General features: G+C 36.3%; 2 protein-coding genes across 2 annotated transcripts; one reads left to right on the top strand and one right to left on the bottom strand.

The window, feature by feature from the left end:
- Positions 1-1,050: 1,050 nt before the first annotated feature.
- On the bottom strand, positions 1,051-1,977 carry LOC102026739 (taste receptor type 2 member 14-like). The gene has a single exon (XM_005379636.1). The coding sequence runs from the start codon at positions 1,975-1,977 to the stop codon at positions 1,051-1,053; it is 927 nt and encodes a 308-aa protein (XP_005379693.1).
- A 14,597-nt stretch (positions 1,978-16,574) lies between these two features.
- On the top strand, positions 16,575-17,332 carry LOC106147906 (taste receptor type 2 member 31-like). The gene is made up of 3 exons (XM_013511298.1): positions 16,575-16,658; positions 16,940-17,098; positions 17,153-17,332. Exons 1-3 carry the CDS (start codon positions 16,575-16,577, stop codon positions 17,330-17,332), a joined length of 423 nt encoding a protein of 140 aa, XP_013366752.1.
- The last annotated feature ends 465 nt before the right edge of the window (positions 17,333-17,797 follow it).

The following is a 17,797-nucleotide window of genomic DNA, read 5'->3' as shown; positions in this document are numbered from 1 at the left end:
TTTTTTACCTTTAATTTCTGCCATACAATCAAAACTAGTAATATATAAACACAAAAACCTTTATCTTAATTATATTTTTGCCTTTCACAAGTTACTCTAATCTTCTGGTCCTATGATAACCTGTTGGTTTCCCCCCTAGAATTTCAAGCTTAATAATGAGAGAATATATAAAACTATCTATTGTCCAGCATAGTGTTCAATCAAAAGACTATCACAGCCATGTTTTGGTATTTTGTACATTACAATTAAAAAGACTGCAGTAAAATAAAATAATTAATATGCTATATTAATGTACACTATATAATATATAATATAAAATCAATAGAATTATGTAATATATAATTTTCAAATGGAAATTATATATTCCTAATAACAATGTGATAAAATAATTGTTAGTTTGAAGATAATAAGATACATAGGAATTCAGAGTAAATCAGCTTCATGACTCTGTGGAAGTTTTTTTTTAATTCATAAGTAGGTGTTCATGTTTCAAATAACAGAGTTAATATATTTGATTTTCAACAATCTGTACTTCATTTTTTATCTTACATTTTAAACACATCATATGCATTGAATACATTATATGTGTGTAACATTATAAGGTTCTATTTCTTAATAACTATCTCACATACATACATACATATATGTATTACATAGCATGAGTATTTCCTTTAAAATTGTAAGATGAATAACTGGCAAAAAATTCACATTCTTTGTTAATATAAACCTTTTTACACTTAAAAGGTCTAACAAATATTGACATACTTCCATGTATAAATATATATCTTCTATATATATGTCTTAACAGTACAAATATATATATATACATATATAATCTATATTGTACATATGTTTGTATTTTTATTTTACACATATATTTGTGCTGTTAAGATTGTGATGTCTTTGGATTGATCTGATTACAAACACACTTTTGTAAAATTTACCAAGTTGCATACATTAGAATATTAGGGAAGTAGAAAATTATGAATGTAAGAATGTCCAGTGAAATGACTTTCCTTTTAAAATATGACAGATGAACCCTCCAGTGATCTATGAACCTGAAGATTCAGCATCTTTGGATCCACACCTCAGACTTCTTAACAGTGAAAGAGAGGCCTGTTTCAGCTTAGTACTTCCCAGTACTAGGACAAAGGAGTGGACTGAAGGAAAAGCGATTTCGACAATGTGATAAAAGATAAAAGGAAGAAACTCAGGTCTCCAAAGTTGTATAAAAATTGACAGAAAGAAAGTTGTGTACAGTAGAAGAAAGACAACCACAGCTTGTAAGGCCTTTGTGTGGGCCGTGGTGCTGACATCTCTGGAACCTATGACACTATGCTGCATCCTCTTCAAATGTTTCCACAGGGAGAAGACTAGCAGAAGAAACATTGTCAGAGATAGTGCAAAGGCTATGAATGTGAACACAATGCTGCTGAATAAAAGAAGTTTTGGAAACTCAGGAGTGATATATAAACTGGAATTGTAAGACATCCTTCTTTTATACCCATCAATCAAGACATTCACGTGTATATTTGACTGCAAAAGATGTAAAAATAAGAGAACAAGACATACCAGTAATATCAATGAAACCACCTTTTTAACTCTCCACTTAAAGTAAAGAAAAATAGAGTTGGAAAAATTGGCTATTTTGAGGCAATAAAAGATACTGAGGCACGTAGCAAGCCAGGCATTAAAATGAAAACCTACAGTCCAAATAACGTAAAATATTCTTATTATTACTACGTTTATGAGGAAACCTGGATAAAACACATGAATCCACCAACCTGTTAATATTATCCAAAGCAGAACAATCCTGGAGATTGCCAAAGCAGTGAGCAGGTGATCAGCTACAGAGATCTTTCTTCTGTTGATGGTGTCCATACAGCTTACCAGGATTATGAATCCATTTCCTAAATTTCCTGTTGTGAACTCCACACTAAAAATGATAGTAAATATGCTTTCTGTGACACTCCTCATTATCACTGAGACTGACCCAATGTATGTTATCACTGCTAAAGATGTATTCATGCATTCATTTCTGATTTTACATACATCTGATTCTTTAAAAATTAAAAATATACTTTCTTTAAAAATGTCTCCCATCAATGTTTTATCAAACAAGGAAAAGTCAGTATTTGCTAATGGGTTGGTTCAGTGCATTCTGCTTGAGAATCTTGTATTTTCCAGCCATCCCAGCTGAGTTTCATCCAAAGACTCTGAGTCTCACACACAGGAGCCTGGAGTCTGTTGTACTTGATAAAGAAGGAAACATAGAAAAAAAGCTATATTTATTTACATCTTTTTGCTGTTCTTGCCTTAGCTACCATTTTGATCTGAGCGCCTAAGATCTGGTAAAATAGCATTACAAGTTCTAACTCATGTAGAAGACAAGAGCATCTAAACTAATATAAGAAATTTCCTAAACACTGAGGTTCTTTAACATTTCAAAATTCAATCTGTACAATGACCTGTGCATATGTTGTGAAAAGCTCAAACTGGGCATTATGAGTTACCTATTGGTTTCAGGGAGGCCATTATGTCCTGAATGTTTAATACTGAGATAATATTTACTTATCATTTTAGCTTTTACAAAGGCATGCAAACATATCCATACACAGCAACACTCACATCTTACATAAAGATTTATTTGGATCCAAATTCCTTTTTTTCTCAATAATTCACATTTTTTTTGCTTAATAAACACTTGTTGTATCTTATGCCCACAGTATTTTGATAGTTGTTAAAATTATTTAAAAATGTTTTATAGTATACTATTCATATAAATATTCAGCAAGATTTAGAACAATCTTTTCTGTGCATGTGAAAAGAGCTATAAATCTATCTGTGGACCTGTGAAACACACACTGAGATGAGCAACCCCACTTGCACAGCTGGAATACTCCTGTTTCTCTCTCTTGCACTGGATGGTACTTTCCTCCAGTCACCCAAAGACCTCCAGATTGTATCTTTCTTCCCTCACCACCCACCTGTGTCAGCTCCGTGACCCTAAGTACAAGTACCAAGGCAGATAAGGTATGAAATACTGGTTGAGTGCAATTACAAAAGAAACAAAACAATTGTTCTTCAGCCCAAGGGAGCAATGGAACAAATTCAGCTGCAGTTGTAAAAACAGCAGAAAAACATGTATCATAAGTTTCAGAAATGGGCGAGAAATACTGGGGTATTCACTGTGACAGTGTGATCTGATCTTCATTTCCTTCGATCAGTATTAGACAAATAAAGTTATCACTACATATTTTGAAAATCCCCACAAATGTACATTTATGAAAGGAATATATTGAAAATGTAAAAAACTAATGTGGGAAAATTTCAAGAAAAAAGAAAAACTCCTAACAATAAAAGCATAGAGGTACCATTAGTGCAGAGGGAAAAAGATCCCTGTGAGAGTCAGTTTCCAGAACTGTGACAAAATATCTGCTGTAATCAACTTAAAAGGAGGAATGCCTTAAGTTGATTATCATTTCAGCAGTTCCATCCAGCATTGCTGGGCTTTATTGTGTTAGCATCTCTGGAAAAAGAAGACACAGGGACGTGTAAACAACCTCGCGTGTGCTCTGGAGAGTGGGAGTTGGTACAGAAATTTATGGTCCTTTAAAATAGCATCAAAACTTGGGTCCCTGGCAAGGGCTATACTCACCCCTGAGGAGCTTTACCTACTGCATCCTTCACTCTGGATGGAAGCACTCTCTGTTCCTCCTGATCAGTAGCATCTAGGGAATGGCAGTCTTTTCCAGACAAAATGAAAATAGAATCAAGGATAATTTCCACACTTTACACCCAGAAGTCAAGAGTAACAGTTTAGTCTTTGAGAAAAGCAGTGCCTTTATCCATGTCATGGCCAATATCATACTAAGGAGACTCAGTGCATTTCATGCTCATTTTATTTTTGTTGGCAAGTTTTACATACTGAGCATAATAAATGCAAATAATTAAAGAGTTGTCACTCTCCTTAGCTTCTATATTTATACACATAGCATCAATCCTATCAATCTATATCTATGTAGTTATACTTAGAAACTAAATTCTGGATCAACATCCTTATGATTTAAGAAAAATTGAAAGAAAATCATTATTTAAGCTCCTTTATTCTCTCTAGATTTGTAGTAGTATTACTGCTGAATGTACCTTGAAGAAAAATGTTTCCACTTTGAAGTATATGAGCATACATATACATATACACATCGATATAGATAAATCTGAACAATCAGCCTTCTTTACTTCTGGAAGCCTATGCAACTATGTTCTCAATAAACAGACTCTATGAGATTACCTGCAAAATCAGCATAGCTGATTATTCATTGAAGAAATGATCCCTATCCTTGCCTGATTCTTTCCATTTACAGAGATGGGAAAGCACTAAAATAAGAGACTGAAAGTGGTGATTAATGAGCAAGGATAAAGCCCCCTGCAGAAGGCAGTAGGTAGGAAAGCAGATGAGTTCCTTCAGTACTGCTCACCAGTCCTACAGGACCAAGACTGAGCACTGGCAGCATCAACTCTTTGATGACTATGAGAAAGGCAGATACAGATAAAAGGGAGATCAACGGTCTTATTGAGTGGGTTCATAGAACAGCTGTTCATTAGGCTCTGTGTCCATAAGCCAAGAGCAAATGAGAGCTGAAAACTGACTCCTGAGCCCAGACCTTTATGTTTTAGCCTAGCATGGAATCAATTCACTGAACTAGAGTCCTGAGATTGAGGGAAGTCTAAATCCCCTTCACACAGGTCCCTGAAAATATACAACAGGATTATTCAGGATGAATTCATGTGGTGTTTTCCAAAGACCTGTAACCATTTGCAGGGTAACAGTTCCTATGAGAGAGGGCACATGTCCACATTTACTTCTGGAAGCCTATGCAACTATGTTCTCAATAAACAGACTCTATGAGATTACTTGCAAAATCAGCATAGCTGATTATTCATTGAAGAAATGATCCCTAGCCTTGCCTGATTCTTTCTATTTACAGAGATGGGAAGTTTAGAGTCTGAAATAATAGTGGTAATTGGGGATGATACAGAATTTATCTATATCGGTAATTGGGGATGCAAAGAGACCTTACATTATATTGCATGGAGTGGAACCTTGAGAATGGAAATGCTTTCTAGATCCTTGACTTATTTCCATCCCAAAGTGGGTCTAATGCATTGGTATTTTTTAACTAATCATGAATGCATAATTGCAATGGACAGAGTTGATGGAGAAATGTTCATATTGTTCCTGACCTGTGGAGTAAGGGGCATTCCTGTAAGTAGGATTAAGTTGGGAATCTGTGAAAGTCTTTTCCTGGAATACAGGTAACAAAAAACCAATTAATCACTGTCTCCAAGGAATTAATTGATTACTACTAATAAAAGGTCTTTGAAGTTTCGAAGGAATGATATTTCTTTCACATCCCTATTAAATTAAAATTTCTGGACTCTTCCATAGTCAGGTCGGCAAGATAGGATGTATGCAGATTACCATAAATTTACATTGCTCTTGCCAACACTGAGCATGCCTGACCTGGATCTTTGCATGTGGCTGTTGACTTGGTGAACATGTTTAATCAGTGCTCATTTTTCAGAGAAATCAAAGCATTTAAATTTACTGTTTTGCGAACCTGCAGTCAGAGGGCCCTAAGGCTCTAAGCATTTTTGGGTACTTTGCTACCTGCTGCAGAATTGTGGGTCTGTTTTCATATGTTTGAATTTTAACAAGTTGTTTCATAAGAAATAACAAATTATGTTAATGTCTCTCTAGTGTCTTCTGATAGCAAAAAGAAAAAAGAAAAACAGGCTGTTACTGAGCCTACTTAGGCAAAAGTTAGTGTGTTACTAACCTACACATTAATTCTGCTTAGGTAAATGATACTGGTTGTATAATATTGAGTTGCATTTCTGAAAAGTTGTGAATCTTGCTGTTCATGATTTTTTGAATATCTAAGCCAATAAAAAGAAAAACTGAGCTGGGGGAAAGGAGAAGAGAAGGAAGGGGAAAATATATATTATATATGTATTATGTATACACACACAAGATAGCTAAATTCAATGTACTACTAACTTCTGTTAGTTTGTTGAAAGGAACAGCTGGTGCTTATATTGTTTGATCAATCTTACATGCCTATGTCTGAGCAACTACTGAGCCACTGCTTTGAAGATAACAATATGCAATATAATAACCATTTTTAATTTCTTGTCATCTTGTTTTGAAATTCTGTATCATTTTTATTTTTCATTCTCTTTAAAATAAAAAAAAATTTATATGTTAAAAATGCAATTAAAAAAAACAAAATTGGTGTTTTATGTCAGGGTTGTGTAAAGTCTCCTAAGCTATTAATCTTTTGTTTTAATTTTCCTTATTTTGTTTTCTGGGTCCTAAGCTTTGAACCCAGGGCTCATTCATAATAAGCGCACACTGTATGAATAAGCTATTTCCCTAAACCCTTTCTCAGTTTAACGTACATTTTCCAAAAATATTTTGTTAATTCAGCATATCAGATATATGTCAATTTATGTCTAAGCACAATGTGAGATTCATAACATGACATACTGTAAAATGAAATTTGAGAAAGATACCAAAAGAAGATTCATAAATCTGAAAACGTTCAGGAACCTATACCATGAATAAAGCACTCAGGGGGTCCATTGGTGTGATCTACATCTACAAAAATCCTCCCTAAATCAAATCCCTATGTTATATTTTCTGCCACAAAAAGTTCAACTGTGTTTGTTTTGTCTCTTTATATTTTGGGCCCAATATATACCACATTTAGGAATAGAGCTCTGATCTTTTATGGAATTTTCCTAAAGGCTGCTAGTTTAAAGTGTGCCCCAGAGCGTGAGAGATCACTAAGCTTGTTCAGGCTGCTGTGCAAGCTGCTCTATCCTTAAGCAGATAATTCTGCAGATGCAAAACTACTGAGAGCATCTGTAATAGGCAAGGATTAAACCAAAGGAAAACCCACGTAAATCATGTAGCATCTCTTATTTCTAGCTGCTTTTACTGCTGATTGTAAATGCATAGCTAAATAAATAGACCCCCATTATCTTTGCTGGACATGTACATCTCTGATGTAGAGTGTTAGGGTTTTATACCTGGTTGTCCCCAGAAACCTCACACACTCAGAGGTGGGGCTTGGGAAAGGCAATTGGACTATGGAGACACTAAAACAGGTTTGGTGTTGGTATCATGGGTCTAGACAGAAGAGGCAGGTCATGGAGGCATAACCCTGAAGGAGGTTTCTCCCTCCCAGGATCCTCCCTTCACTCTGCTTCCTGGCTCTTATAACATGAACAGCTAGTTCCCCAAGAGGTCTCTGTGCCATGCCATCCTGTCTTGGAACCAGCCTACTGTGGACTGAAATGTGAGCCAAGATAAACCTCTTTTCATTTAAACTGTGAGTGTTAGGTATTAGGTCACAGCAATGAAGGATGTGATCAAGAGATAAGGTCATGATAGTAATGATTCTTTAAGTTGTTTGTCAGGAATTTAGAGCTAGCCTTGGTTAGATCAAACTGGTCAAAGAAACCAACTTTTTCTCATGGGTTTGGACAACTATACAATGGGTGATATTTTGATGTCACAAGGCCAAAACTCCACCCACAAAATATAGTGCCACATGTTCTGAATTGCATTCTATGAAGAGTCTTGAATTTTGAAGACAGTACTGATTACATCACTCTTCCTCACATTCAATTATGCTTGTCACCACCTTACACATCCTTCCTTCTTTATTGTGTGAATAGACCTAAAGCCTATCTGCGAGGAGACAGACATCAGAATGGGGAATCCCATCTCCAGATGTTCAGCTGACTTCTGATAAAATTTTCCTTTATATAAGACACATTTTAGTGGCTGGTAAGGGCATGGGGTAAAACCAAGTTTAGGTACAGGGCATATGGACAACCCATATGAGAAGGGTCCAACTTACCAGTAAGAAATTACAGCAAGGTCACCTATCCCATCAACACAGGGGTTCCTTGTGTCTAAGAAACAAAATGACAAAAGCAGAGTTTGGTTTTTTTTTTTTTTCTCCGGTACTGGGAACCGAACTCACTACCTTGCGCTTGCCAGGCAGGCGCTTTTGCCGCTGAGCTAAATCCCCAGCCCCCAAAAGCAGAGTTTTAAAACAAACCAACATTTTTATGACTTGGGGGAAAAAACTATGTATATGTACAAGTTATCAGTGCCAAAATGTAAGAAACATTGGCTTTCCTGTAAGTTGGTAGAAAACTAAGAAAGTTCTGAAAGGAAAAACTTGGCAAATACACAGTGTTTTCTTGAAAACTGAAGAGTTTATCAGAATAAATCCTTAGCAATTTTGAACCTTTCAGGTTGTCTTCACATAAATAAGTTGCATCAGTCAATTTAGATACTTCATGCATACTCCATGTATTAGATTTTAAAATTTTACTAGCTAACATCCAAATTTGATGAACTCACTTATGTAGAGGTTAGACAAGGCAAACATTCACAAAACAGTGAAAGTGAATATATCTTTATTTGCAAGCTTGCAAATGAGAGCTCAGCTTTCACTCTTTTATCAGACACAAAGATTGCAGCCTATGGAAAGATGCAAAGTTCATGGACAGGAGCTACTTGAGATGTTTTGAAAATAATGATGTTTTCCATTTGAAAATCATTGAACTCATTTTTTAACACATTGACATTCTTTTTTCTTCACATTGGTTACAGAAGGTAAAAAGTAGAAAAACTTAGCTGGACTTTCAGAAAACAGCTTTTGTTAGAATGTTAGGTCTGCAGAGTACAAATAACAGTGTTTTACATTCAGACTTTGTAAGTTCATGAATGTATATCATAGCCATTGAAGTCATGGCAGAATTTATTTTTGGAAATTTTGCTACAGTCTTCATTCCGCTGATGAACTCCACTGACTGGGTCCAGAGACTAGATATCTCTTGCTGATCAAATTCTCTGTGTTCTGGGTATGTCCAGCATTATAGTCCTTTGGGTTGGGACAGTGAATGCACTGATTTAAAACTGGGATTAATTCAGATTCATAGAGTGGACAAGTAAAAATTATTGTGCTTAATATCTGCACAGTGACCTACTGAGCACCTAGCTTGTTACTAGCTTCAGCCTAGTTTATTTAGTCAGTATAGCCAGCTTCCACAAACTCCTTTTTTTTTCACCTAATGGAATGAGACAAGAGTGTCTTTCAAGTGACACTACTGGGAATGTTAGTGGTTTTCTATTATCTTGTGGTGGATAGATGAGACCAGGAGGGTGAATGAATATGAAAGAAATGTGAGTGGGAAAATGTAAGACAGAGCAGCATGCTCTATACTTTAGAAAGGGTGATGCAACAGGTGGACTGGATCACTGGCCTCTTTCATATATCACTGATGTTAGAAATCTTTGACTCTTATCAGCTTTCTATGTCTTCCTCCAGTATTTGATTCATCTTTAAAGTATTTATAACAAAGTATTTATAACATTTCAGCAAGTTACCACTTCCTTCTCAGGATATAAGTTTCTATTAATTAGTATAAGTTCCATTAATATAATACACTTAATGAGAATGATGTTTAATAAAATCTTCATAAAATTGGGAGTTGAAAAATGGTGCAACTTGACATAGAACAGTGAAGGTGTGCTATGATATTAGTCACTCAGAAGAAAATTGTTTTGTTAATTCCTTATCATGAGTTTAGATTAAGTACATTCACCCAATCAGTAGCGACATCCACAGTGCCAGAAGGGATATTCTGGTCATTGCACAGACCACCTTCTGGAGAAGAATGTAAACTTTTACTAATCTGCAATCATCTTACACCTCACCTTGTTTTTGCAGAGTTCAGATAGTTTAATAGGATGTGAAAATAACATTATCTCCTGAAACTTTCAAGGTTTTTGTGGTGGTAGTAATTTGCTCCATTCCTTCAAGAATGTGGTTATTAATTTCTAATTGTCACAAACACTTCAAAGTAAAAATCCTCAGTCATATTTTTTATGAATGTAATTGCATATATTAACATGGCTGGGTTGCATGCTGCCCCTCTACCCTCCACTGTATGCTCTCCCAGCACTCACTCTGCCACTCTGCTGCACACCTGGTCCAGACTATTTAGTCTCTTTCCCTCTGCACTCACTGTGCAAAGTGGCAGGAGTGAAATACATTGGCCAAGTTCATATTCTTTCTTTGTGAGACCTCTGCCAAGTCAGCCACCACATGAGCTTTTTCTTTTCAGTCTTTTAAAACCCCAGTTTAGTTTTTCCTACTTGCTCTTTTAGGGCAAGACATCTTAACCAAGTTTTCAGCTACTTTTACCATCCCTGGGACAAAACCAACTCTTATAGCCACCCTAATGACTCTTTCCCTGCCCTCCCTGAGGCTCCTATCACTTCCCCTCATCTCACCCTGTAGCATAAGATTCCCCCATGCCCCAGCCAGTATACTTCAGTTTAGAAGTATACTTCTAAACTTAGAAACGTCTGGTCACTGTGATACATAGCTGGTCACTATGACGCATGTTGTAAGAACCAATCCCTATTGACAAGCCATTCTGCCTCTCTACTTCCTGCTTGCTTATCCCGTCTAAATCCTACACTACCAGAGATCAAGGACTGGTATTTTGGGAATGATCCTGAATTACCTTTCTCTGCTCTCCATCAGAAACCTTCCTGCTTCTATTCCCCCATCATTCCCTCTAGCCTGTCTCCTCAAAAATCAAAATCTTGGGCTAGGGAAATAGCTCAGCGGCACAAGCACCTGCCTGCCAAGTGCAAGGTCCTAAGTTCAATCCCCAGCACCAAAACAACAAAACAAAACAAAATCCCCCAAAAAACCCCCAAAAACCACACAAAAAACATCAAAATCTCCACACCCTTACTAGCACCAATCTTCCAAAAAGATAGAAATAATGGCCTCTTCAAGACCCCAGCTCACTCCAGCTCCGTAAAGACTACATTTAGTCCTGATTGCTCTCCCTTACATCCAATTCATCTGCTTGGGACACTACGTTATTTAAACTTTCATAAGGCCATACCTTTCTGCTCAGGCCAAATCTCAGCCCAGAGGCCAGCCCTACCAGAGACTATCTCCCAATTCTGCAACAAGCCCAAAAGAGATGCAACATGCTGCTAACCCCCTGCTTCTTCTATCCAACCTTAAGAGGATAGCCTTGGGGCTGGGGATTTAGCTCAGTGGTGCCTGCTTGGCAAGCATGAGGTCTTGAATTCAATTCCTGGTACCCCCCACCCCAAAAGAAGTTAGCCTTGCTAACAGATGAGTTTTACTAAAAGATTTAAACTTCTGGTCACTACAGCCTAAGTGCACAAGATCTTTCCTGGTCACCTACATGACCCTCCCCAGTGTGTCCATCACTCCCAAATTAAACTCTGTCCTGTTCCTTGCTCACTTGATTCCTTCTCATGAAAATCACAAGAAATACTTACTACTTCCCTCAGGCAGACTCAAATTTGAGATGGCACCTGAATGCCATTCCTCTGCCTGTCCTGATGCTTCACACACTTGCTTCTTTCAGTCTGCTTTGATCTTCCTGGGTTCCACCTTTGAGTCATTCCTTACAGGGATAAAAGATCTCCTTTTTCAGGGCACCCTGTTTGACTTTTGCCTGATACTTCAAATTAATTGTCTTCTGCCTCAGGGATGAATCATTTCTCATGCCTGCACTCACCCTTGCCCTAAATGCATCCCATCCTCCTTTTTGCTGTGCTCTCTTGTCCAAGTAGCCCTCCTCTTCCCTTGCCATGCCCCTTGGTTGTACCCATTCCTCCTTACAGTCCCTGATTATCTCTGCAGGACCCTGAGGTTAACTCCCTGCTGTACTGGTCCAATTCTTCCTTAGCCAAAATTAATGGCTTTATATCTCCATATCTTCAACCACTTTAACAGCCATTCCGGTCCCTCCCCAAGTCTGGGTCTTTAGTAACTTCACATACCACCACCATCTCATCCCATCCCCCAAGAATTCTTTCCTGATTAACGGGTCCATGTTGCCTATATGTCCCACATGAGGAAGCAATGAGAAACAGTTCCCATCACCCTACTTTTTTCTCACTATAAAAACCAGAAGACAGGAATATCACACCTGATGGGAGTGAGGCCATTGGTGGGAAACCACAGAAGAAGAACAAAGCCATGTCCATCTACACCACCTGGCCTGAGAAATGTGACCACACTCTCTCCACCACCAAATTTCTCAAGACATGGCTCCTTCTTTCCCCTTTATCTTTTGTTCCACCATTGCTTTCTGCTGAGTCCACTCTCTGAACTCAGCCTGCTCCCATGCATTTGAATAAAGAGCTATGGTTCCTTATACAGTGCCTTCTCAGGTGGTCTCTGTCCCCTCTGTGCCTTTAACATGGGTTTAAACTCATCTTTGTTCATATGGATATTCATTTAGAAAAATCACCATTTCTCTCCAAATTGCCTTGGGATCTTTTCAAAGTCCATGGCACATGAATGCAAGCATTAATTTCTGGCCTCTCAGTGGTGTTTCTGGGTTTATATGTCTACCTTAATGTGAGTATCACACCATCTTCATTAATATATCTTTGTAGTAAGATTTAAATTCGCTCACAGTAATTTTCCAGCTTTGCTATTTTTGAAAATGTCTGTTGTCAGTTGAAATCTTTGCTTCTCTCTCTATATATATATATTTGGAAAAAAACCTGCTTAATTTCTTTTTTTATTTGTTTATTTATTTACTTTTCTATTTTAAAAAATAAAAGAAGGAAAACATATTAACAGACATTCATTTACAAAATAGCATAAGAACAATACAAACAAAACAGAGTTACAGACAAAGTTGTAGGAAATTAACAATGGTTGTATTACTTATTGATATCTTCAAAGTGGTTTTTCAGGAAAACAAATAGAGACATACAAGATTGATCAAACAAGTAATCATTAACTGTTTCTTTCTGTAGAGCAATAGAAGACAGTAGTACAACTATGTTAGCTATCCTATATATATATACTTACATAATTTCCCCTTCTTTCCCTTCTCTTTTCCCACACCCTAGCTGCCCTTTACTTTTGAGCATTTTCCTTTCATTTCACAATGTCTATCATACCTCTTAGTTTTTATTCACTCTTTCAGGTCTTACACTAGTGAGACAATGCAATGCTTATATGTGCAGGTCTGATTTATTTCACTTATGAGTATGGTCTCTAGTTGTGACCATTTACCTATAAAAGCCTCGAGTTTATCTTTTTTTATAGCTGAGTAATATTCCATTATATAAAAGTACTACAATTTTTTTATCCAATCCTCAGTGGATGGACATTTGGTTTGCTTCCACAATTTAACAATTACAAATTGCACTGCTATAAACATGGGTGTATATATATTGCTGTGATATGATGTTTTCAGGTCTTCTACCCAGTAGGGGAATAGCTGGGTTGAATGGGACCTCTAGACCTACTTTGCTGAGGAATCTCCATACTGATTTCTGCAGTGGCTTCACCAGTCTGCATTCCCACCAGCTGTGGAGAAGAGTTCCTATTTCTCCACAGCCTCGCCAGCATTTGTTATTGGTTCATTTATTAATGCTAGCCATTCTTACTGGGGTGAGATGAAATCTCAATGTTTTAATTTGCACTTCTCAAATGACTAATGATGTTGAACATTTTCTCATGTATTTATTTGCCATTTGTGTTTCTTTATCTGAGAAGTGTGTGCCCATCTCAGATGCCCATTTTTGGATTAGGTCTTTGAATTTGGGGGGCTGATGTTTTATAATTCTTTATATGTTCTAGGTAGAAGACCTTTGTCCAAGGGACAGTCAGGTAAAATTTTTTCCCAATTTATGGGTTTTCTTTTTCCTCTGCTGGTGATTTCTTTAGATGTGCAGAAACTTTTCAGTAGGATGAGATCCCAGTTGTTGATTCTTTGAAGTATTTCACGGGCAGTTTGGTTTTTGTTCATGAACTCTCTGCCTACCCTTATGTCTTCAAGGTTAATTTCTTTAAAAAAATCAAATAAAGACCCCATTTTGATTTGATAGAGATTACATTTAATGTACGAATGAGTCCACCTAGAAAGAGTCAGTTCTGGTTTCAGGTCAACTGTTGTTTGTTACTTGAAACTATCTCTGGTAGATTAAAATGTAAATTCAGTCGTTTATTTCTCCTGTCTTAGTTGTTGCAGAATGATAAATCTTCTTTTACCTACTATCATACTATATTGTATGTGTAAGAGGAAGTCATAATAGGTAGCTTCTTTTGAAGTTTTGAAGATTGAACCCAGAACATTCACCATCTGAGGCAAGGATTCTCCTACTGAACTACATTGCAGATCTCAACAATAACTTCTATGAGCAAGGAATATTGAAGTTATTGTTGAGAGCTAGAATGTAGTTCGGTAGTAGAGTCCTTTTAAACTAGGAGGTATGATAGACATTGTGAAATGATAGGAAAATACTCAAGGGTAAAGGGCAATTGGGATGTGGGAAAAGAGAAGGGAAAGAAGGAGAATACCTTCTTCCTTAGCCAAAATTAATGGCTTTTGTATGTATGTATATACAGAATAGTTAACATAATTGTTCTACTCTCTTCTATTTCTTTGCTGAAAGAAACTGTCAATGAGTCCTTGGCTGATCAATATTGCAGGTCTCTATCTGTTTTTATAAGAAATTACTTTGAAGATATTAATATGTAATACAACAAGCATTGTTAATTTCCTACCACTTTGTAACTCTGTATTGTCTGTACTGTTCTTTTGGTGTTTTGTAAATGTTGTCTGTCTGTTAATGTTTTCTTCCTTCTATTTTTAAAATAAAACAAAAAAACAATAGTTTCTAGCCAGGTGTAGTGATTCGTGCCTGTAATCCCAGCACTTGGGAGGCTGAGGCAGGAGGATCCTTGAAAGTTTGAGATCAGCCTGGGCTACAAAGTGAGCTCAAGGCCAGCCTGAACTGCATAGTGAAACCCTGTCTGAAAAAGACAAAAAAAGGAAAGAAAAACAATAACTTCTAAGTATAAGTTACACAAGATCAAATGAATAATTAATACTCATTCTATCCTATACTCTATAGGATAATTTGGAAACGCATCCTACAGTTATTGTTCATAGTTCCCTTAAAGATCACCCAAAGAGGATGTAACTTTCCTCTTTTATTAATGATAATAAAAAAGCAGAGAGAAGTTGTAAAACCAAATCCAAGATCAAAGCTGCATCAGTGAAGAGGAGTTCTTTCCTTTGGCCATCTGACTCCAAGCTCCTCTCATAAATAGTTACAGTGTAAAAACTGGGAAGAAATAAAATTCAATAATAGTTACAGTGTAAAAACTGGGAAGAAATAAAATTCATAACTTGAGGCTGATGTTAACATTTATTAATTCTGTAAACTTAAATCAAAATGAATTAGGGAAAATAAAACTGAGTATTTACATATGGAGGAGGCTTGAGTTTACCATGGAAAATATATGTAGTTCAAGTGCCAAAGGAATACTAAGAAATTGTTGATTATTTTAATTAAATATATTTAATTAAAATATATAATAATGGTGTTCACAATTACTTCATTTGGTGATCAATTTGTATTGCTAACAAAAGCATTCTACAGAATTTTTCTTCTGTTTAAGTACTCTACATTGGGTGATGACCACAAATGCAGACCCTAGGAAAGATCCTAGGGTCATGAAATGAATTAAGTTTGTGAAATGAGGTACCATAATAACTAATATTAATGATAATTAATATGGAAATATTTTCTAGAATTAAGAGAATGAGTCTACCAGAGATCTAAAAGTGAGAGATTACATTTGAAAAGTAATAATGGGCTGAAATGTCCTAAGAGGGAAAAGGGCTATTTAATGTACCTGAAATACATTTTCCATTTTGGAAATTACAGAACAATAATTCCTCTTATCTGTGAGAGATGTATGACTGTGTATGTTTGTGTGTATGTGTGTTTGCATGATTTTATGCATTGACACATGTGATTAAATCTTTTAAATAATAAAGTTATAGATAGGTGTTAGTTATTAGTTGTCAGGTTTTCAGGTGTTTGGCATTCTTGTTTCTTCAACACAAACTTTCATGCTTTGAAAGAGAAAATTTTGGATTTATTTCCACATGAATCTTGCATCAGAAAGATGAATGTATAGTGTTTATGCTACTAAACAAAATCAATGTTCATTAAGTGATGTAGACACTCACTATATGGCTCATGTTTTGGTATCTACAACTTTTCTAAGAGGCAATTTCAGTAGACAAAAGCAAGTTATAGAGAGGTGAAACAAGGAACATTTTTCTTAAGAAAGAGAAGGTGTCCCAATTTGCATTCTAGAAAATGAGAATGCAGCTTTCACTCTAATGTCAGTTATGGTATATGCCAACCCATGGCAAGCTCTATGAATAAGAGTCAATTTGAGCCATTTGGAAAAACAGCTGTTTTCCATAAAGTAGCACTGAATTCATCCACTAGCATTCTATGCTGCTTACTTCCTTGATAGTGGTAACAGAAGAAACAAGAACCTAACTACCCACCCTCAAGTCAAGAGTACACAGAACTCAAAGGCAAGTTGCAAAGCAAGCACAGTGATATTAAGGACTGTCTTTGCTTTCCTACTTGTCCAGATATGACAGGTGTACTACAGAACATTTTGACTGTCATTATAATGGCAGACTTTGTTGCTGGAAATTTTTCCAGTGTCTTAGTGTTGGTGAACTTCACTGACCAGATCAAGAGAAAAAGAATCTATTCAGCTGATGGAATTTTCACTGCTCTGGCTGTCTCCTGGATTCTTTTTATTTGAGTAATTTTCATAAGCTCGTTTTTAACTTTGCTTAATGCAGATATACGTAGTATTCCAATTATTATTAGTAGTCAAAGAATTATTCTTATTGTCCAGATGAAAGCCCACCATTTTAGCTCTTGGTGTGCCACTAGCCTCAGCATATGTTATTTACTCAAATAGCCAACTTTGTTTTTTTCCAACTAAAGAGGAGAGTTAATAGTTTAATTGTATTGATATTGTTGGGAACTTTGGTGCTATTGCTTTCAAATCTTGTGATGATACCTGTTACCAAGACAATGAAGATGAAAGAATGTGAAGGAAATATGACTTGGAAGACAAAACTCAGTGATGCTGAAGACCTTTTCGTGTGACTGTATTCACTCTAGTGAAATCCATCTGCTTTATTACACTCCTTATGTTTTCTGCTGTTACTCTACTCCCTGTGCAAGCAACTAAGGAAGATGCAGCTCCATGGCAAAAGATCCCAGGATTCCCGCACCAAAATCCATGCAAAGGTTGTACAAAGTGTGGTCTCCTTTCTTTTGTTATTTGTCGTATATTCCATATCTCCAATATTAACAAGCTGGAGTCTTCTTTGATTCCAAAATAAACCAGTTTACTTGCTTTTCTAGACCACTCAAATATTATATCTCTTGGGCCATTGATTTATCCCGATTTGGGGGAATAAGAAGCTGAAAGAGAACTTTCTTTTGGTTGTGTTGGAGGTGAGGTGCTGACTGAAACAACAGAAACCTTCCAGTTGGTTTTATCAATAACAGGGACACGGGGTGACTTTCAGCAGAAACCAAAGGGATGGAATGTATAACATATAGTGTGTCTTTTCACTTTTTGCATAGTGTACTTGACTAATTTCCAAAGATATTTTTAGAAAGTCTGTTAGCTATACTTATTAAAGATTACATATGCTTTAGTTTTAGAATATCTATTCACAATACATGAGAAACATTGTCAGGAGCATATCTTTAATCACATTTTTCACACAAACCACTTACTTGTACAAAATGTGGTACTAATTCATCAGAATTGTGAAACCCACTACATTC

Source organism: Chinchilla lanigera, unplaced genomic scaffold (assembly GCF_000276665.1).
Source record: "Chinchilla lanigera isolate Chin_1 unplaced genomic scaffold, ChiLan1.0 scaffold00012, whole genome shotgun sequence".
NCBI lineage: Eukaryota > Metazoa > Chordata > Mammalia > Rodentia > Chinchillidae > Chinchilla > Chinchilla lanigera.
Note: the sequence above shows the minus strand (reverse complement) of the source record. Positions and strands in the feature narration are given on the sequence as shown.